This window comes from Doryrhamphus excisus, chromosome 19 (assembly GCF_030265055.1).
Source record: "Doryrhamphus excisus isolate RoL2022-K1 chromosome 19, RoL_Dexc_1.0, whole genome shotgun sequence".
Lineage (NCBI taxonomy): Eukaryota > Metazoa > Chordata > Actinopteri > Syngnathiformes > Syngnathidae > Doryrhamphus > Doryrhamphus excisus.
Genome location: NC_080484.1, coordinates 9,341,516 through 9,363,647, shown reverse-complemented (window position 1 = coordinate 9,363,647; position 22,132 = coordinate 9,341,516). Strand labels below are relative to the sequence as shown.

Here is a 22,132-nt window from a genome sequence, read left to right as displayed (position 1 = left end):
CTCTAACTATAAAAATATTACATTTATGAAGGAAGAAGGTATCCTACCAATTACTTGCGATCAATGAGAGATTATCTTATGTCACACATTGAGCGGTTCCTCAGTTTTTGTTATTACTGTGTTCCAAAAAATCAGACAAAAACCAAAACGTAAGAAAACTGAGATATTTTCCCAATTCTAAAATCATGTAAACCCAATTAATCCATTCCAGACACCCCAAAATATTAACAAAAATTCATTTTATAGGCAATAATTGTAGTTTTTACATGCAGAAAAGCAAGTTTGTAACAAAAAGATGGAACTCAATGTTGAATTAAATGATGTTTCTCCCCTTTAAATCAAATTACTGGCACTGGTAATATTCTTTGGCCCCATGGCAGGTTATTTCACAGTGGCATTATGAAAAAAATGCGAGTGAGTGAAAGCTGAGGCAAATGTGTTTTATGATGCAAAAACTGAGGCGTATGAAAGCCAAGTTTGGACTGTACAACATTCAATGACAACAACAGACAATGTATCAAATTGACCAAATAATATGATTATTACCTTTTTTGACATATAATTGTTTGAGGAAAATAAAGCTTAACCATCCATACTCAATGATTGAATGCAACTTTCGCACAGTCACACCCTTGCAAACACACAACACACATGAATAACGCAAGACAACAGAAAAATATCGAGCTCGTCGTACCAGTATCGATTCGAGGCCGATACCACCCATGTATCTCTAGCGTCGATATTTGGTGCGATCCTCCCACCTCGAGTTACAACGAAAAAAAACACTTGATCATTTACTCTGAAAGATAAACAGTTGTCATACCGTTAATTGTAACATGTCCGTTGTTGAGACGTACATTGAATTTTGATATTTGCTTTGGAATAGTTCATTCCCGTAAAACTTCATGTATGTCCCTCCTCTGGAAGAAGAAGCCAGTGAGGTCCAATCACCAGTTGCTCCAAAATCCCCTCCCTATTTCCGATTGGGTAGCTATATTTAGGAAGGCACCCTTTGCTTTATAAAGTGAACACGACGATTAGGGACACAAAGAAAGAGTTCAACATGGGCAAGGAGGCGCAGACGGCGGCCGACATCCGCAAGAAACTTGTGGTGGTCGGGGACGGAGCGTGCGGGAAGACATGTCTCCTGATCCTCTTCAGCAAGGACGAGTTTCCGGAAGTGTACGTCCCCACCGTTTTCGAGACGTACGTGGCGGACATCGAGGTGGACAACAAGCAAGTCCAGCTGGCCTTGTGGGACACCGCCGGTCAGGAGGACTACGACCGCCTACGCCCTCTCTCCTACCCGGACACGGATGTCATTCTAATGTGCTTCTCCGTGGACAGCCCGGATTCGTTGGAAAACATCCCGGAAAAGTGGGTCCCCGAGGTGAAGCACTTCTGCCCCAACGTTCCTATCATTCTGGTGGCGAACAAGAAGGATCTGCGTAACGACGAGCACGTCAAGAACGAGCTGTCCCGGTTGAAGCTGGAGCCGGTGCGGCCTGAGGACGGCCGCGCCATGGCGGCGCGTATCGGTGCTTATGACTATTTGGAGTGCTCCGCCAAGACGAAAGAGGGCATTTGGGAGGTGTTCGAAACCGCCACACGGGCAGCCCTACAGAAAAAAAAGTCCCAAAAGGCTGGTTGTCTACAATGTTGCGTTTTGATGTGACTCTTTCCACCAAATACCCGCCTCGCCAAGGCCTAGTCAGGCAGTGTTTTGGACACATATGATCCTCGTCTGATTTGTTTTTGGACATTGAATCGGACTCATGATTGTGACTGTCTCAAAACATATCTTTTGCCTTAAAACTTCCCAGTCTAGAGACTGCATTTAGACCACTGCCTTTCTGCCATTTTTAAAGCAGTAACTTTTGCACTTGTTATTTATGTCCATTGGGTAAGTTAAGGCAGTTGGGAGGTGTTGTTACCCAATGGAGTTTGGCACAAAAACATGCCACCAGCACATATTTCTGTGATGGACTATGGTGAAAAATGACACTTAAGCAATTAATTGATTATTTATATTCATTTTTTAAGGCCACGATATTTGTATTGCAAAAATCATTTGTGGTTTGTCTTTTTTTTCTTACCGTATACCTATCACCTTTTTAAAAGTTACATCTTTTGCTTTGCAGGTACTGTTTTCCTTCCTCTGCCTGACATCACATTTTATCTGCGAACACGTGGCTTGCACTTGCATGTAACTTACTTGAGTATGAGGTGAGTTAAACAGTATTTCATCAAAAATAAGAAGGCTGATTTTTGCTGTCTGCAGCCGATTAGTGTGCAACAATCAGGCTCAATTAAAAATCAGTGATCGATGATGCCCATTGGATGAATGAAATTCAGTTTACAAATGTACAGTATGTGTTTCTATCCCTTGACTTTAAATGTCAATTTATCAGTGAAATTAGGCTACAAAAACCTTATTTTGCAGCTCAGTGCCAATTTTGAATAATATAGAGGTATATATTTCCATCTTAATCAGGTACATTTAAGCACATAATCGTTGTCACTGGTAACCTGTGAGGTGTTTTGGGAGGAAGCGGAAGAGATTCAGTGTCGAATCTTAAGTTGTATAGTACAAGGGATTTTAATGTAATGGCGAGAATACAAGACGACTTTATCCTGGGCAATATGGTATGCTCTGTCACAGTCAATCACTTATGTGGAATTAAGCCATTTGATGGCTATCATGACATTAGACCCAGATTGTTTAGTAGGGGTGTTGGTTATCAACATGAAGTAACTTGTTAAAGGTATACCTGGTGTAAAACCACCAAACTGTCAGCACAATGACTGTGAATGTATTGCCTCATTTTGGAAAGAAAAAACAATCTGATGTGCTCACTGTGCCTTTACCTGACAAAGGGGTGCTTCTGTCTTTAATTTTTTTAAAAGAGAGTATTAAAACCCAATACTGCCTATAGAAATCATTGTCAAATTAATGTTTGGAAGAGTATCTTTCAAAATTACAATGATGTAAAAGGCACATTCCTCCCTGCCATTCGTTGCCGGGCTTTTTTTTTTTTTTGCTGACTTCCAGGACAGGAATGCATTGTGCTGGACCGCCTGATTATTCCCACACTGGCTCCCCTCTTGTGTCCCTAATTGTCAGTATATTTAAATTGATGGGTCTTACTCAGATGGTGTACTTTTCTACAATGTGCTGAGAAAATGTGCTGAATGTGCCAACTAATCTATTAGTGGTATAGGCCACCAATGTATGTTACATTGATGTTTCATAATGCATATATTTTTAATGGAATATTGGGAGCAGCTTGTTTTTTGTCAACAAAGATACAGAACCTTTTTTGGATGAAATTAATAATAAAAAAAAATGACGTCAATGCAATGTCTCATTTTAATGGCCAGTCATACCTGGCCACATTGAATTTCATGGCTTCACTCGATCACAGTTTTTCAAAAACAATAAATCATGCTCTTTCATGGTTAAATACAGCCACTTGTGCACATTTAAGCAAAACATTTTCAAACAAATAGTGACATGAATTGAAACTCCCTTTTTTATTGCGATTAATGGGTCCCAGACCCGACCAGCATAAGTGAATTTTCACAAAGTAGACTGCAGAGACGGTTGCTGGTAGCATAGCAAGCTACCGAGCCAACTAGTTAGCCTCTCCAATCACTTATTCTAAATTTAAGAATGTGTTTCAAATTGCATGGGAAAGGACAAAGTACAAAGCCAAGAGATCACCACTTCCACACAGAATAGGAGGAAAACCTTTTTTCACTCTTGTCATGACGGACATGCCATGGCTGACGACACGCAATGTGAAGGTATATCGGATCTGGGACCAATTAACTGTGATAAACGATGGATCAATGTACTCCAATTCCTTTAACAGAAACATTTGATTAAATCTGTCATCCATTTCCTGCTTTTGAATCAATAGATACGGATACTACATTTCACTATGACAATCTTGTGCACCCCCTTGTTTTGAGTACACATTTGATGTTTAGTAGTGTGAAAAATGCATGTATTGTATCAATATGTTCTAATTCAGGGGCCCCTCATTAAAGCTAAAATGACAAAACATGTTTTTTTTTTTTTACTTCTGCTATTTTTTAACAGCAACTGTCAAATGACTGTATTTTTGGGCTTTTCCATTGTTGAGCAATACAAGAACGTGTTTCAATGTCTGCCTGATTTAGAAATTAGCCTTGAAATGACTAATACTGTGCGTGAATCCTTGGGCATTGTTTAAAGCCCACTTTTTTGATTGTCTTTTTTCCCATTTTTCACAGGGAAAAGAACAATATACCCCTGAAAATGTTGCATTACAAATGAGATACATTGATGAGCACAAATTATTGTCACCACTGAGTAAAAAAGTACAGCATATACAGGACCCACAAAAACTGTATGCAGTAAAAACTGTTTTTATTTAAGCCATCAGGTTTTTAAATAGTACAACATACAATGAGGCAAAATAGGCAACAGCTGTGAAATTATGAACAAAATGTACCGTATATGACATAAAACAACAGAACGACATGGTGGATTAGCGTTGGTTAGACATGGTATTTAGGCGAACTGGGCAGCAAAGGGAAAAGGAATATCAACCTCCATTTGTCTGTCACCAACTTTCACAAATTGTTTAACTGTGTTACTCATCTCCTGAAGGACTCTCATGACATGGATATGGAAAGCATTGACGCGTTTCAACATCAAGTCATATGAGGGCTGGATGTCTGCTTGAAGCTGTTCAATGGAGATGGCAGCTACAATGCTCTGAAGTTTGCTTGTGACAGTTGTGAGGTATTCAGTAATTATCCTTTGGACCATCTCAACCCTCTTGACAACATTAGCAAAGACCCGGGAGTTAATGGCGTCATTATACGTGTCAGTCACAAAGGGGGAGAACCTTGCTACATTTTGGGATTGTATAATTTTGAGAAGCTTTTCCATTTTGTCCGCAGCAAAGGTCATCAATTCAGATAAATCCCCCTCAGTATTTTTCCACAGTGGCAAACTTTCCACAGTGGTAACTATTTGTTCCCAGGCATTCGTTAGAGCTGTCACTAAGCTATTAATGATGTCTCCTCCACTGACAGTATAGTCAGACCCAGGAATTGTGAATTTAATGTTTTCAATGACTTCAACGGCTTTTAGAAAACCGAAGAATTGGATTTTTGCGATTTGCTCAAATGTATCCTCAAATGTTGTGGTGACATATTCATAACAATTCTGATAGATCTCAACCCCTGACAGCCTTTGTGCATGCCCCGGGATTAGGAACTTGGTCTCTCCCAGGAATTTAAACACAGCATCAAGAAAAAGGTCAATCCTTTGTTGGTATTTTTTAAGCATAAATGAAGTCTGATGTGCGATAGATGTTATGACGTTGGAGGCATTAACTGCTGCAATGTTGTCAACTACATTCTTAAAAAACTCTGCACCCTGGTTCTTAGCCTGTTCGAGGGAACGCCCAAGGCTTCTGGCGTGACGGTTAATTTTCTTGTATGTCATGACAGCAGGAGTAGTGACTGTTTGCACGACTGCAGGTACCCTCTTCTTCGCTGCCAGCATCGCCTCATAAGGCATCTCCATGTTCCAGGAAGTCTGAATGTTCAGCGTCTCAGGATTCATCACAGTCATCTTCAGGGCCAAAATGTCAATGTCTGTTTTTGGTTCAGTCTGCAAAAAAGAACATGATGATACCAAATATATTAATACATTATATTCTTTGAAGTTTCAATTGAAAGGCAATTTCAAGATGCTACTCACAGGATAGCGGCCGTAGAGTCTTGCTCTCATTTGTGCTGGGCGCTTGATCTGCATCTGAACTGCAACATGTCCGGCAGGTGGAATGGACAGAGAGGAAACAAGACCTTTTTCTGGGTTTCCAGTCATCTCCTGGTAGATTTCCAAAGTCTGATCTGGCAGATTGATCTTTGCTGAGTTGCGGATGGAGACGTCAGGGTTTTCATAATTTAAGGTGAGAATGCTATCATGGCTTCCTTCAACCACTGTGTGTTTTAGAGACAGGACAGAGGCCATTTTCAATCCGCCAACTACATCAACATTGGTGTTGCCCTGAATTTTTCCTGTCAGAAACTTGCACTCTGAAGACGAGGCTGCATCGAGTTTGACGATGAAGCTGTCGTGATTGAGAATGCTGGTGTTGCTTTTGAGAGTGATCATCGGTGTTTTCAATGAGAACTCATAGGTCAGATCACCCATCTTTGGAACCCTTATGCTCTTGACTTTAGGCAGAGTGATTTTGGGCATGGTTAACTTGCTGATTGCTGATGGGACATGCAGAGCAGGCATTGTGAGAAGGGTGGTGTCTGGGAGGGGAAGGGTGAATGTTGACAGCTCGACATTGATGACGGGTACTTTGTAAGCAGGGATTGTTACTGTTTTAGGCAATTCAATGCTGTATTTGTTGTAGTTTGCCTGTGCTTTGCTGTACGATGAAGCCAGCAATGCAGCAGCCTTATCTTTTCCGATGAGCATTTTCTTGTGTAGCGTCTTGATGTTGCTGTTAATGGCAGTGATGAATGGATCCACATTAATGTTAATGGTGAACATCTCAGGGTTCTTCATGTACTTCATCTTGGAGCTCATGTCAAAAGTCTGCTGAGTTGTGATGAAGAAATATCTCAGGCCAGCATCATCCCACAGTGTGAATTCAACTTTTGGTGTCCTCATTTCAAAATATGGCACTCTTATTTCAGGAACAGTGATTGGTAGCCTCAAGAGATCAATATTAGCCTCTCCATTGATCTGGGAAACGATATTGATTTCTGTTTCACCGTTATCCATTGTAAAGGAATGGGAATATTTGTTTTGCTGGAATTGCGCCATTCCTGTCCAGCTGGCTTGTTGTACTTCAGAGGTCAGCGTAAGAAGCATGTCATTCTGGAATTCCATCTTTCCAGGCAGCTGGAATGGAAAGTGGAGCTTGGAGTATCCCCTATTCTTGGTGTCAAACATGAGCTTGGTAGGTGTGATCAAGGCAAGGGCAGAGCTTGAAAGGGTTCCACCATTTAGTTTAGCATCATGGGATGCAGTGAGATCTATTTGCATATCTTCGGCCTTAGCTTGGAACTTCAGCAGCGCAACACTGTTCATATCAGGTCCTTCTGTGTCAAATTTAGCATCAATAATGGCATGACGGAAAATGCAGATATCTGCGATCACATTCTGACTGGTTTTTGCAAATTTGCTCCCTGTTGCACCGGTCAAAGTCACTTTGGCTGTGTGGAGATCCATAATCAGGTCCATGTTACTGTTGTGGGTTACCTCATCTGAAAATTCCTGGATTGTGTATTTTGCATTAGCCAGATTGTTCATCTTCACACGAGCAGAGTCTGCTTCCAGCGTAAGATTTGTCTTTTGAGTTGCTGTTACGTGAGTGAAGATGTTGAGGGGTGGCATGTTGAGGTCATGGTTGTAGTTTGTGTTTACAGTGGCAGAGAGTCCATCTTCCATGGCAAAGAACATGTTGTTGACAAGATCTGCAGAATACAACTCAGTCGCTATGTTCACAGTTGTGTCAGCAGAACCTTGGCCTGCCAGGCGGTAGACAGCCATTGTTCCCTTGTGGTCTACTTTAAAGGATGACTGATCGATCTTAATGTACTCTGATACCGCCAGACGTCTCATCTTGGGTAGAGCAACATGTGCACTGGCATCTACTTTAAACTGGAGGACTTTCAAAGTAGATTTGGCCTGAGAATAAAGGTTCAATTTGAACTCTGGCGTTACTGATGTCGCTGTGGTGTTCTCCAGATCTGCAGTAGTCCTCAGTTTGTAATGTGGCGAGTTTACTTTGAACTCTCCGTAGAGTTTTCCAAAGCAGGGAATCTTGCTCATGTCTGCCACTTTGTCTTTCAACGCTACTGTTAATGTGTCATAATCAAAGGATTGTATTTTCTGGACCATTCCGATGACATAATTTTTGATGTCATCAATCAGCTGTGTGAAGTCAAAGGAATACAGCTCATTCACAAGCTCCTTAACGGGGACTAAAACCTTTTGGATCAAAGGCTCGATGTCAACTGACTTAAGCAGAGCAAAAACGGATTGAATCTTTTCCCTCACCTGATACTGCTTCATGATTTTAACAACCTCATCCATCACTGCTCCAATCACCTTCTCAGCCTCATACTTGGACAGAATTTCCTCCACTTTGCTATAAATGACATTGAACCTATTAGGGATGTTGTGTTTCTTGATCCAAGCCATGATGGCCTCCTTGATTGATTTCAACACATTGATGACTTCTTCTACTGGCAACTTGGCTGTCAGGTTGGTCAAGACATTTTCAATGGAGTTGATCAACTTTGTCACATCTTGGACGAAGACTTTTATGTCAAAGTTGTCAATGACCACCTTCAGTTCAGATACTTTGTTCTGAAACTTGGTGCTGATCTCATACTTGGTGTTGATGTTTGTCAGCAGTTCAATACTGTTGTCCATCAGCGTCATCATTGTGGCTTTTACATTTTCAATAACGGCAGGGAGGTGCTCGGTGAACGGGATCTGGATGAAATGGCTGTCAGTGTTCTTGTCATACTTGACAAATCCAGAAACACTATAGTCCTGACTGTCTTCACTGAAGAAGTTTGTGGCCACTGTGCCTTTCATCTCAACAGCAATTCTCTCTGCATTGTTGTAGGCACCTACTTCCTGTTCAAAGGTGTTGTCATTGACCTTGGATGTCACTTTCAGATTGAGACGCTGCTCTTGGAGACTCAATGTGCTGCTGAGTTTGTTGTCCACGTTGGTTTTGATAGTGGGTCTGCCTTCAATCTCATGAGTGCTTGAGGCTCTGTACTCAAATGAATGCGTGAACAGCAGGGGTTCAGCTTTCAGGAGGAATTTGCTGTACAGTTCTCCACTCTGCTGTCCGTAAAAAGACACTGCACCATTGGAGTTGAACAAGGCGTCAATGTTAAGAGAGAAGGGTTTAGCAATTGCGTTGATCTTGCTGTCCAGACGAAGAGACTGTGATTTGTAATCGGCAAGATTGTTGAATTTCATCGTTAGACCGGCGACCTCCATATCTGTGTTATGTGTGATCTGAGACCCCAGGAGTTTACCGTTGGTGTTGCACTTTGTAGACAGGGCCATGTCCTTGAACTTGACTTCGTAAGTGTGCTTGAGTTCATCACCTGACAAGACTCCTTTCAGTGTTCCCATCAACTCCACATTGTAGGGCTGTGCCGTGAACCGGGCATCATTGTTAAAGTTGATCTCCATGATCTTCAGATCATTTTTCACCATAACTGTGGCTATGAAACGCTCCATGGTAACTGTGATGTCATGCATGTAGGAGTTTTTCTTGTTGAGGATGTTGTTGCTCTTGGTGTGGAGAGTCAAAGATCTCAGTGTGAGAGAAAGGGAATTCGTATTATCGGTCCTCATTTCGTCGAAAGATCCAACTATACTGTTGGATACGATAAGGCCATCTTCACTCACTCTGAAGTTCATTGTATTTCTCGTATTGACACCCAGGACATCACCGGTAAAGAGGCCATTGAGGTAGACTTCCGAGCCAGCAACCTTTCCTTCCACATTGAACTCAACTTTGTTATCTTGAATGCCTCCCTTTGTGGTAAGAGACATTGTCGCGCCAGCAGCATCAAGTCCCCCGTGGAAAATATTCTCAAAGGTCAGTGCTCTATGCTGGGCAGTTGTAATACAGCTGGTGGTCAGGCCATTCGTATTCAGGGTCAGGGTTGCCTTGTGAGAGGAAAGGCTCGAAAATATGGTAACGGAAGCATCAGTATTGAGCTCCAAGCCAGATGGATTCATGGAGCCAGTGAGCAAGGAGTAGACACGGTTTACTGTGTCATCAGCCTTATTTTCTATATGGAGGTTGGCTTGACCTCCAGAAGCGGTGAATTCCACATGGTTCTGAAGTGTTCTCTGATTAGCCTTGGTCATGGAGTTAGACTTGATGGTAAGCTTGGCATCCTTGTGATTCAGGCTCATTTTCGTCGAGTGCTTGATGGGGTCACTGTTGATATTAGTGTTGGAATCAATCAGAAGCTCCTCATTTGCATACACAGCCTTGATCTTGTTCGAAACCTTCACGATATCAGAGTTTGCTCTCAGCGTGCTTTCCAGTCGGGCCTCCTTCTTTGTAGCATCAACTGAAAAGGTGTTGAGATAGGTGGTGCTAGAGGTTAAAGATCCAACACTGACACTTCCATCAGCATTGGTATCTCCAAATAGCTTGTCTGAATCAAGAGTGAAGTGGTTGGTGATATCCAAAGACGTTCGCAGGCCAAGCGGGGTGGCGGCGTAGATGTTGTAGATTCCGGATGACTTGACACTGTCAGTGACTGCCATAGTTTCCTCCACATTAATCCTTGTACTCACAAACTGGTGCTCCAGGTTGCCATTTAGGGTAAATTTAATCGTGTTCTCGTCTGTATCAGTGACTTCTGTGGCTCCTTTAAAACAAACAAAGCAATAAAACATCAATGACTTTTGCTTAATTTGTGGTAAATGCCCGACCAAAAAATAATAAAATTTACCTTCAGTTGTAAAGGAGAGAAGTTTGATTGGACTGTCAGCCTTAACTTTAAACTTGGCCAGGTAGTTTGGAGATTTCACAGAGTTGTTGCCTGCCGACATAGTTGTCTCCCAGTTGTAGTAATTGTTGTTCACCTTGGCAGATACTTCCACCATTCCCATAAGGGGCAGAGTGATTTCTCGCTCGGAGGGGATGGTAAATGTGGGTATGTTTATCTCCCGTGGGCTTAGCTCCATTCCCAGCTGCGGCACAGAGATGCCAGGGGATGTGACCATGGGAGGTATCCTCAATTCCTCAGAGGATCTCCCTCCAAGAGGAAGAGGAATACTGATAGTCAGATGGTCCTTGTTGAACTGGTATCGGAATTTGCTTTCCCTGATGACAATATAAAATGAGAACTCACCAAAAATGCAGAGATAAAACTATCACAACTATAACTATAAGGTGTCTCTTACATGTTCATGAACAGGTTCTTGGGCATGGAGGGCATTTCCAGCTCTGTGATGCTGTTCGTCATAGTCTCCACATAGGGGACATCAGCTGAGATCTTGTTCATCCAAATCTTGCTGGCCTAATGATAAAAAGACATCCATCACTGCAGTAATCTGGAAGAATCTGAACCCAATTTAAGTCAGTCTTCCAACCAAGTCAATTCACCTCAACGGCCTTGTTGACAATGTGACTCAGTTTCATGTCAGTGTTGACAACCTGATGATCCATGGCATCCTTAGCAAACTGCCTGACCCAGATCCTGAGGGCTTCAGAGTAAGGCACGAGAGCTTTGGTCTCGGCATTCATGTTTGACAACAGCTTAACCTCAGCTTGGTCCTCGCCTGGAATTCAAAATACTGGTTAGCCTCTGAGCTGAAAGAGTGTGAATACAGTGACTTAAAGACATACCGTATTTGAACGTGACAGACTGAATGGATGAGGTCTCTGGGAGCTTCACATCACTTTTGATTTCAAAGGTGACATCTTCAGCTTTGCTCATGGTAGCAGAGATGGTAGCATCTGTCCTCAGAGAAGGGACCAACAGCTGAACCTGCAGCATTCCGTCAGTCATAGCATGAAGCCTGAAATTGATAGACAATGTATAATTATTGTCTGATCAAAAAATCCAAATATTAGTTTAAGTTTGTGCTTTGAGTTACTCACTGGGCACGACCAGTCAGAGTGAGCTGAGGCACTTTCTTATTGGTGAGCTCAAGGATGATGGCTTTGCCTTTGTTGCTGCTGTCAGTGAAGCCAAGCTTGACTCCGGATTCCACATCAATGTCGGGTATATGGAGTTGGCCGGTGAAGACATTCCTGTTCCTGTTGTATTTCATGAGGGCCCAAGCTTCAGTAGGTTTAGCTCCTACGGAGTTGGGAGATTAGAGGAGTCAAAGGGGGTATATGACAGGTGATGGAACGCTCAGAATTGATCTTTTTCTAATGATTATTACCTTCAGCTTTCAGAGTCATCTTCAGGGAATCAACCTTCTGGCGACCATCATTACCCTCACTGAGGAGATTGTATGTAACGGTGGCTGTGTAGGCTGACACGTCTTTGACAGGCTTGATGTCAATTGCAAACCTGATGTGAACAGTACAAAGATTAGCTTTTCATATACGTATACATTTCAATACAATACAGAATCCCATTACAGTTTAAATACTGGTAAAATGTCATGTGTACTGTATTTTTCCACTTACATTGTCTCTCCGTTCAGGGGGAAGTAAGGCACATTCTTTTTGTCATGAAGGTTAACTTGAAGTTTTTTAGTGCAATAATTAAATCCGAGCATGGAGTCACAGTTTACGTCACCCATGTTGTGTGGGATTTCGGCGGTAATGTCTGAGCCCACGATCAGAACGGTATTGCTATGAAAAAGAAAGAATAGAAACGTAAGTTACCTTTTATGATTACAGCATGACAATGGTAATCAGCCACAATGCAGTGTTATTTTTGTTGTTACCTGATTCTAAAGAACTTTGTCGTCCCCTTCGCAGCCGGGATGGAGAGTTTGACCTGGTTGGGTTCCATGGTAAGCTTAGCATTTAGGGTGCTCTCGTGGTACAAGCTGGTGTGCATTTCAACAGCCGAGTCAACAAATCCGGGAACATGGACTCCCATTTGAGTCACAAACTCCAGTCCAACAGAGGGCATGAACAACAGCTCATTCTGTGAATGAAATACATGATGTGAATGAATTAGTATAGTGAGTATGCTGGAGTCTATCCCAGCTGTCTTTGGGTGAGAGGCGGGGTACACCCTGGACTGGTCGCCAGCCAATCAGAACACACATATAGATAACCATTCACACTCACATTCATACCTATGGACAATTTGGAGTCGCCAGTTAACCTAGCATGTTTTTGGAATGTGGGATGAAACTGTAGTACTCAGAGAAAACGCACAGGGAGAACATCCAAACTCCACCCAAGCGGAGATTCGAACTGTCTGTTGTTTCAATGATGAAGTCTGGTGCTTGTCTCAACAACCACTTACTGACATCTAGTGACCAATGTAGAATGCTACATTCATAATAGACCACATTCAACCACAAAAGAGCATGATTTATTAATAACATATGTTTGAAAACCATGATAGAGTGAAGCTACGAAATTAAAAAAAAATTTTGTTACCATGTTTGGGGAAATGCTAAGGCCCCCCTTAGCTCCGGGAGCAAAAATGCCAGACAGAGAGAAGGTCAGAGGCAAGCCAGATGCCGTTGGGAGGACAAACTTGTTGTCCATGAACATGTAATGGATAAAGATCTCATTGTCCATGCCGGACATCAGTTTAGACACAACCTAATAAAAAAGAAAAAAAAAGAATGACTTTAAAAGCTGTCATTCCGTGGTCATGAAATGGTCAGAAGTAAAAATAGTACCTGGGTAGGGAGGACCTTGAGGAAAATGTCTGCATACATCTTTGCATTATCAGCAATAGACCTCAGTTCGCTGGCCCTGATGAAGCCCAGCTCCGCTCCCATGATCTTCAGGTAGGCCATGGCTTCTGGGGTTTCTTGATTCTGCAGATCTTTCATCAGCTTGTTGAAATTGCGAACAATTTCCCTCACAAGATCTTCAGGAACCTTGGGGGAAAAGGTTTATTTTTAATGCTGACATAGCTCAAAATGGGAACTACATTATGAATGAATGAATGAATGAATGAACCTCAATAGTACCTTCTGTCCTTGTGTCTTCAATGGAACAACCCACTTCTCCAGAACTTCCTTTATCTTGATTGGCATCTTGTCCTCCGCCCAATACAGAGCCTTGGACAGAGTGTCTGGGAAGAAGCCATTCTTTCCGAACAAAGCCTCAATAGTGGGCTCAAAGCCTTTCCCTTCGATGCCAACCTATCAACGGGATTTAGTCAGTTTTTCTTATGGACATTTCTATATTTATTTATCATGTCCTGCAGTGCTACACACCTCCCACATATCCATATTGTAGCCAAAGGCTTTCAAGGTAGACTCCAGCAGGATTTCTCTGGGCAGTTGGCTGCTAGGGTCAAAGATAACATTGCCCTGAATGTTAGCTTGCATGACCTCATGCTCCAAGCCCAGCTTGTAGTTGCGAGACTTTGTTGTGTAGTAATTGTGAGTGACCACGTCAGTGTCCTGCAAGGCGTCCATTATTTTCCTAGCAAGCCTGGAGCGAAAAATAATGTGGTTTATATTTGGTTTGATTATTCAGTACATGTTATTTTCAGAAAGGAATCTTACTTCTGGGTGTCAGAATCGGTGGAGGAGATGATGTTGTAGACGTGGGATGTCACAAAAGATTTAATTTGCACGTTCTGCTCCTGATTCAGGATCTTTTTCACCATCTCAATGTCGCTGTTTTGGGGGTTCCTCATCAGAATCAGGTAGGCTGCAAGGCGTTTCTGCACAGCACCCTTTGGATACTGGCTGACCCTCTGGAGGTTAGCGCGAACCTGGACGGAAGAGTTTGTTAATGCAGTCCATGAAATGATTCCCAGTGGAATTGAAATATTTTTTTCCTGCTAGTTACCTCATCTGTCAAAGACATGCGTCTGAACGCCTGGATGGCTGCAAGCTGAACAGACAGGGTGGTTGTTGGCTGTCTCATGCACTTCAACAGCGTGTTCTTGATAGCGGGGTTGGCATCTTCCAAGACATCTCCCATGTTACCCACAACCTGAATGGAAGTGCATGAAAAGAATTGTATAAATGGAAGCTAATAGCCTTCACCTTACTGGAGATGGTGTACTTTAATAAGGTAGTACTGGACCGAGACTGGTTGCTCGAGAGATGACAGTTTTGTGCATGTGTGAGGTTTAAATGTACCAACCCTCAAAGTCAGGAAGGTCAGGTCTTTGTCTCCAGCACAGTCTGGGCCCAGAAGGGAGGCCAGGAATTCAGAAACAGCAGTGATCTCCGGAGTGACTTTGCCCTCAGCCTGGTACAGTCTAGTGACAAAATTTTATATAAGAAACCACCACTGGCATCTGCAGAATCAACAACACGAAAACAGTTGTTTACTTACTTCTTGGCTGTATTACTCAAAGCATACATGATGGGCTTGCTCTGCTTGTACTGAGCCATGGCCAGCATGTCGTTGACCATGAGGCGGGAGGGGTTGGGCAGCAGTGCCAGGGCGTAAACAGTGGCATCGACTGCAAGAGCAGTTTTGTCGACGGTCCTGAGTACTTTCAGCACGGCGCTGATGCACTCCGGAGTACCGCACTGAACCAGAGCTTGCATGGTCAAGGAGTTGGACATATCCATCATCTCAAGGACGGCTGATCCCAACACATCAGCTTTCAGGCCACGCAGCTCCGACACCAGTTTGTGGAAGATGGAGGCGCGCTGCTCGCCCTGACTGGTCTGGGACAGGGTGTTCAGCTGCTGCATTGTGGCAATGGCGGCATCTTTAGATTGCACAGGGGACTTGTTGTCAATGTGGTCCATTGGCAGGAAGCGGAGGTTGGCCTCATCTGTTGATTAAAAAAAAACAAACAAACAACAAAACAATGAATGGATGGAAACATAGTTATGCAGAGTGAAGCATATTCTAAAGCATATTCCCCTATTTTTGCTTCTTTTTAATAATTTCCCAAATTCTTCTTGAATAATTTTGAATATTTTCTTCTTATAATTTTATGATTTTATCCCCATAGTATTTTGACTCTATTTTGAGAACATTATAACCACCAATATTCCAAAAATAGTATCTTTATTTTGTTTGTTTCTAAAATATTACACTTAAAAAACATTTTTTTTTCTGCGATTGGCTGCCAACGAGTCCAGAGTGTACCGAAGTTAGCTGGGATAGGCTCCAGCATACCCCCATGACCCTTGTGAGGATAAGCGTCATAGAGAATGAATGGATGGAACGCATTTTGTCTTTAATATTTAAACTTTGTGCGACTAAAATTACATTATTTTTACTCATAATATTATGTTTTTTTCCTGATAGAGTATGTATTTCTTCTTATAAATGTTTGACTTTATTCTGTTTTTTTCCATTCTGCTGCTGTTATTTTTTTCTTGTAATTATGACTGATGTAATTCCCATAATATTTTGACTTTTTTTTTTCACTACCAGATTTTCCACAAATTACAACTTTATTTATTGTTTTGTTTGTTTTTCATAATATCACAACTGTCCTTCTGTAATATTGAAACTTTATGCTACTAAAATGACGGTATTTTCCTTATAATTTTTGGAAAAATATTATTAAATTATTTTTCATTATATTCCAACTTTCTTCTCTGTAAAATTACTAATTTAAAAAAAAAATGATGTTAAATTAGATTTTTAGAACGTGCTGTAGGCCAAATGACAAAAATGAATAAAACAGCCGTGAGCCACAAATGGCCGCCGGGCCGCACTTTGGTCACCCTTTGTTCTAAAGGCAGAAACACTCACTGTGGTCAAAGATTCTGTCATTAATCTTGGCAGTCTCCCTGAGAGTCACAGTCTGCTTCACCAGAGTAGAAATTCCATACTCATTCCTAAACGGGACACACAGTTGATACACCATAAGAAACTCTCAAATCTTTTGGTTAGGATTATTAGAGGATTAGAATTATTATATTGTAACACTTACTTGTGGGAGAATGGCAGGAAGATGTGCTTCTCTGTGCAACTTCCACTAGTCATGTGCTTCTTCTGGTTGTCAAACTTGTAGTTGCACGTCTGTTTGCTGCTGATCATTTTGGACAAGGGGTAGTGCTGAAGGTGGAGAGACACCCATAGTTTTGCGTGTTTATACAGTATCATCAATTCACCAATTTATTAAATTCAGTGTTTTTTCATGTGCTTCCTATGTGCTTGAGGCTTTTTACCATGCCGGAGAAGATCGCCAAGGGACTGGTGGTATGTCTGTGAGCGCTGAAGCCGTCACATTCGGAAAGATCCCTGCTGATAGTGACGTCGGTGGCGATGTCTCCTCTGGTGTTGACTGTGAAGTCGGTGGCGCAGACGCCATACACCGTGGCCTGGAAAACAGTTACACTAAGTGTCGTTACTGAGTACAATGGAAGCCATCACCAGATGGCGTGATTTCTCTTTCTTTGTAATAATATGTTGGATTCCATAAAGAGCAGTGATTTACAAAGAAACCATTTCAGAACCCCTGACGTAGACTGCACAAAAGTGTAAAATGACACAATCAGTACAGTACATACACTTAATACTGTATGTAATGTTTAGGATCTGAATATTCCAAACTTTATTCACAAATTTGATGACTTCATCGATGTTTATTTTATTCATCAATGCTCTCTCAAAGTGTATGAAAAATATAAATCAGTGTCATGGTCATTAGGGATTGTTTAGTATATGGCATTTGGGGGCTGCACGGCGGACAAGTGGTTAGCACACAGGCTAACATGCTAGGTTAATTGCTGACTCCAAATTGTCCATAGGTATGAATGTGAGTGTGAATGGTTGTTTGTCTATATGTGCCCTGTGATTGGCTGGCCACCAGTCCAGGGTGTACCCCGCCTTTCGCCCAAAGACAGCTGGGATAGGCTCCAGCACCCTCTGCGACCCTCGTGAGGATAAGCAGTCGAAAATGAATGAATAAAATGAATGAATGGCATTTGGGGCACAAATGATTGAAGTCTGCCCAGCAACAAGTTAGTGCAATTGTGTGGACTAAGGCAGACCTGGGCAAATTAAGGCCCGCGGGCCACATCCGGCCCTTTGTACGTCCCTGTCCGGCCCGCGTGAGGCCAATCATAAACACCATAAATTAAACTTTTTTTAAACTTTTATTTTGAAATTTTATTTTGAAAAGCGTTACGTCGCTACGTATGCACGTCGTAGACGTAGCACCTTCACTCGCGTATACACGTGTGTGAGTGAAGGTGATGCTGTTCGCGAGGTTATCCCCAAGATGTCGGCACAACCCAAGAAAAGAAAAGTTGATAACGAATGCCGTATTTTCAACAAAACATGGACTTCCAAATATTTCTTTACAGAAAGTAAAGGCAAAGCAGTGTGCTTAGTCTGTGGTACACAGGTTGCTGTGTTTAAAGAATATAATTTGAATCGCCACTACACCACCAAGCATGAAGATAAATACAGAAATCTGTCTGGTGAAGAGCGTGCAAGGGAGTCTGATGCATTGCTTGCAAAACTACAAACCCAACAAGGATTTTTCACTAAACTTCACACTCCCAGAGATGCAGCCGTCAGGACAAGTTATGTCATTTCTCACAAAATCGGCAGAAAAAGTAAGGCGTTTTCCGACGGAGAGTTTATTAAGGAGTGTTTATTGGACTCTGCTGCGCTGATGTGCCCAGAGAAAAAAGGCGCATTTGAGAACGTTTCACTCTCCCGACGCACTGTAACGAGGCGGATTGAGGACATCGCGGGGAACTTAGAGCTATTCAAAATATTTAATTTAAGTATTTTACAATGAAAGAAAGTTGGTGGCCCTCTGACACAATTCAGGCTTCTCATGCGGCCCCTGATAAAAATTAATTGCCCACCCCTGGACTAAGGGATTCTCCAGTTAAGTTTACAATGAACTAGATGATTTTATCAGTCTGTATTATGTTTTGGAATTTAGATTGGAATTTAAAAAAAAAGCACATCAGACAGCGCTGCAGCGGTAAACATGTTTTCTCAACCCAAATCAGATCCTCAATCAATACGGCTGATTAAAGTCTACTACATGAGCTGGTGACGCTATCGCGGAGATAAAGTTATCTAGGACTTTGACCCCGCGGTGGTGATGTGGGAACATGCACTGACTCTCATGTCAGCTGGTCCACTTTATCTGGTCATTGTGCAACGTGTTTATCTTTGGATGAGTCTTCACCACAAGAAAAAGAAACACCATGAACAGTTAGTCCTCTTACCATTTTGTTGTTTCTGTCCTCTTCCATGGCGGGAACCAGGAGGGAGGAGACGATTCCCCTCTTGATGTTTAAGATGTTGATGGGCTCGTCCTCCTCGGGGAAGAGTTTCACATCAGTCTGTCCCTCCACGGTGATCTTCAGTGGGTTCCTGTTGACATGGACAGATGTCTGCTTACAACCTGATATTGCATTAAAAGTCAAAGGCTTCGTACTTGGCCATTGCAGCTTTGAAGGCCTGAGCTCCAGCAGCAGGGCGATACAGTGCGTTCCCCTCTTCGTCCACAGCAAAGATCTCACTTAGGGAACATTCTGTGGCACGCAGGATGAAGCTACAAGTCTGAGGCACTTCAAGTTCGACCTGTGCAGTCGATGAAACGATGTTTAGCCCTCATTATGAAAGTATACCCATTGTGGTTCAGGTCGGGCGTGAGACATACTTTACAGGAGACTTTGGGGCCTCTCTTGTTGTTGGTGGCGCCGCTAACGCCGTTGAAGGTCTCGGCCTCATAGTCGTACACAAAGCGTCGGAAGTTCTTATACCTTTTGGCCACTGAAATGTGTTTCAAACATGGGTTAGACAAATATTCTGATTTGCAAGAACTACAGTTGGTCATCCTACCACTACTAACAATTTTAGCACATCTTAAAGTATGTTTGAATTGTGATTGTATTTGAATTTATACCGACTTATACCCCCAGCGAAATACAGTTTGAGAATCCCAGGGGTGTCCATTCATTTTTACATTCTAAAAAAAATAACTCAACAGGAAAACTAAAAGAAAACAAAACAACAACAGAAAAAATTGAAAAATCATCAGTAATTTCCCCCCTAAATCAAGTCAAAATAAAAAAAATTGTGATTTAATCAGAGCTTAATAACACAAAAAAAAATTATGTCATTTTAAGTAGCATGAAGTAGAAATATAAATAAACAAGTATTTTTAAAAGTTATTATATTATTAGAAACAAAATGACAAAGTCAATGACAAGTTGTAATGGAAAATGGAAAATTAACAGAATTAAAATTCCAATGTTACGAGAATGAAATCAAAATGTTATGGGAATAAATACGAGTAGTAGTTGAAATAATTTCAACGTCAAAATATTCAGACAAAATATTATGAAGAAAAATAATGTCATTTCAGTAGCACAGTAGCAAATATTAAGAAAAAATAGGTTGGGAACAAGTTATAATATTATGGGGATGACGTCATGACATTACAAGAAAATTTATTATTTATTATTCTAATAATATGCTTTTTCATCTATATGACAAAAATGAGATGCCGTTTTTTTCTTGAACTACATATAACTAACAAAAAATATCAGCGGCCCTTGCTATTTTTAAGTTTTGAAAATTTGGACACCTCTGTGCTAGACTGTGGACATATTTTCATTTATTGCATAAATCCCAGCAACGTAGGATCTAAACATAAATAACAAACCGACTTCCCTCAATCAATACCTGACTGACTGTCAATAAACGGTGACAACAGCATGGATTAGAAAAACTGAGCGTATGGATCAGCGTCTCAAATATCTTGCAGTCGTTACTATTTTTACTGAGCATAAAGGGGGGAAACTTACAAAAGCATGTTGGAGATTGGTCATCCACGTTTCCTACATCTTGCTCTGGAAAGAATCGCCAAAAAATGCACATTACACATACTCCATATAGATTGTAGTTAAGGTAAGACATGTTATAATAATATATGTGACTTTGTAAATTGTTATTAGCAGTACTTACGGGCTAGTGTGTATGTGCCCAGTAGCAGCAAAAGGCAGAGCCTGGCACCCCCCATGTTGGGTTTAGCACCTGGAAGCCTTCAGGTAAGACGAGTCCTCCTCCTTGAGTGAAGACTAATCCTCTTGCTTTGATTTTTAGGCTTTTATAGTTCTGTCGTCTGCCTGGACGCGATTACCGGGACTTGCAAATGTGTTGCCCTGGTTCCAAAGTCTGAGCAGTCCTTGTGGCAGGCCAAAGGTAAAAACTGTTTCACAAACCATCAAGACATGATGTCAGCACTGGGTGGGGGTGGTCACTGTGATAATGCTGAATATTATGATTTGCATTTGTTGGAGAGGACAAGTCAACCAGCAAGGAAATGTAGTGTTATAGGTGACACAGCACACTAGTGTAAAAAAATATATGTTTTTAAGAATGAGTTCATTTCAGAGGGCCAAGCTGCTAGTGGTAAACCTGGCCCCCGAACCGCACTTTGGACACCCTTAACCCTGTTTGTACAGGAACATTGAAGATAACTTAATCAGACAGAGGAAGACAGTCTTCTATTGCATAAGGGTGGGTGACGGCAACCGGGCTTAGACTCGGGCAGCACGGTGGAGCATGTGGTTAGCGCAGCTGTGTCACAGTCGGTTCTGTAGGTTCTTGGTCAATATAGAAAAACGTTTTGGTCCGGATTAGGACAGCGATCCTCCTGTTGATGATCTATAGTATACAGTAGAGTGAATAATCAACTGGTTGACTAAAGGCAAGCATACGCTTACATCCAATTATACAAAACTACAAAATGCCACAGAATGCCAGTACTTCAACAACAGGACATATCACTGTAGTTCAATAGGTCACATGACATTACTATCAGCCTTTGTTTGGATCAATAATGATCGAGAAGCCTCACAATTTGCTGTGATTCATGTGTCTAGAGAACACCAATTAAAGACATGTTGTGTGTGTTATATGCTAACACACTCATATGCTCATAACAAACACTCACGCTTACTATAAATGGAATATTTCCATAGTTAGCACATAGAAAACATTCTAAATCTTTTTAACATTATTAGAGCCCTCCAAACATGTGATAACACCCCTGTAGTCACCTTAACACTTCATTCATTCATTCATTTTCTACTGATTATCCTCATTATCCTTCACATTCATACCTATGGACAATTTGGAGTCGCCAATTAACCTAACATGTTTTTGGAATGTGGGAGGAAAGCGGAGTACCCGGAGAAAAATGCAAACTCCACACAGAGATGGAATTGAACTTGTGTCTCCTCGCTGTGTGGCCTGTGCGCTAACCACTCGTCCACCATGCAGCCACCTTAACACTTAACACTCCCAAATATAGTAGACATAATTACAGAAAATAAGGCATATCAGAAATAAAGAATAGGCCAAGAATACATAAGATTTGCTTAAATGTGCGTACTTTTGACAAATAATAGGCCATAATCAACCACAAAACTGAAAGAATGAAGCTGTGAAATTCAAACTATTGTTTGTTATTTACTTTTGACTCATGCCGA

At 41.6% G+C, this 22,132-nt stretch overlaps 2 protein-coding genes across 2 annotated transcripts; one reads left to right on the top strand and one right to left on the bottom strand.

Moving 5' to 3' along the window:
- Window positions 1-1,021: 1,021 nt before the first annotated feature.
- Window positions 1,022-3,356, top strand: LOC131106800 (rho-related GTP-binding protein RhoB). The gene has a single exon (XM_058056228.1). The coding sequence runs from the start codon at window positions 1,064-1,066 to the stop codon at window positions 1,673-1,675; it is 612 nt and encodes a 203-aa protein (XP_057912211.1). The 5' UTR covers window positions 1,022-1,063; the 3' UTR covers window positions 1,676-3,356.
- A 1,041-nt stretch (window positions 3,357-4,397) lies between these two features.
- On the bottom strand, window positions 4,398-20,831 carry LOC131106797 (apolipoprotein B-100-like). The gene is made up of 26 exons (XM_058056221.1): window positions 20,604-20,831; window positions 20,444-20,488; window positions 19,294-19,406; window positions 19,069-19,214; window positions 18,857-19,004; window positions 16,832-16,984; window positions 16,594-16,718; window positions 16,413-16,498; window positions 15,027-15,477; window positions 14,832-14,949; window positions 14,532-14,678; window positions 14,243-14,454; window positions 13,949-14,168; window positions 13,700-13,873; window positions 13,403-13,606; window positions 13,155-13,322; window positions 12,485-12,690; window positions 12,222-12,389; window positions 11,972-12,102; window positions 11,682-11,883; window positions 11,427-11,599; window positions 11,184-11,359; window positions 10,982-11,097; window positions 10,528-10,901; window positions 5,762-10,443; window positions 4,398-5,671 (listed from the first exon to the last, which is right to left on the bottom strand). The coding sequence occupies exons 1-26, from the start codon at window positions 20,656-20,658 to the stop codon at window positions 4,559-4,561; spliced, it is 9,906 nt and encodes a 3,301-aa protein (XP_057912204.1). The 5' UTR covers window positions 20,659-20,831; the 3' UTR covers window positions 4,398-4,558.
- Window positions 20,832-22,132: the final 1,301 nt, after the last annotated feature.

Coding starts and splice junctions, on each gene's coding strand:
- LOC131106800 (XM_058056228.1), top strand. CDS start 1,064: ATGGGCAAGGAGGCGCAGACGGCGGCCGACATCCGCAAGAAACTTGTG.
- LOC131106797 (XM_058056221.1), bottom strand. CDS start 20,658: ATGGGGGGTGCCAGGCTCTGCCTTTTGCTGCTACTGGGCACATACACA. Junction 19,005..19,068: donor TTCAAAGCTGCAATGGCCAA/GTACGAAGCCTT, acceptor CCATGTCAACAG/GAACCCACTGAAGATCACCG. Junction 11,360..11,426: donor GTCTGTCACGTTCAAATACG/GTATGTCTTTAA, acceptor TTTGAATTCCAG/GCGAGGACCAAGCTGAGGTT.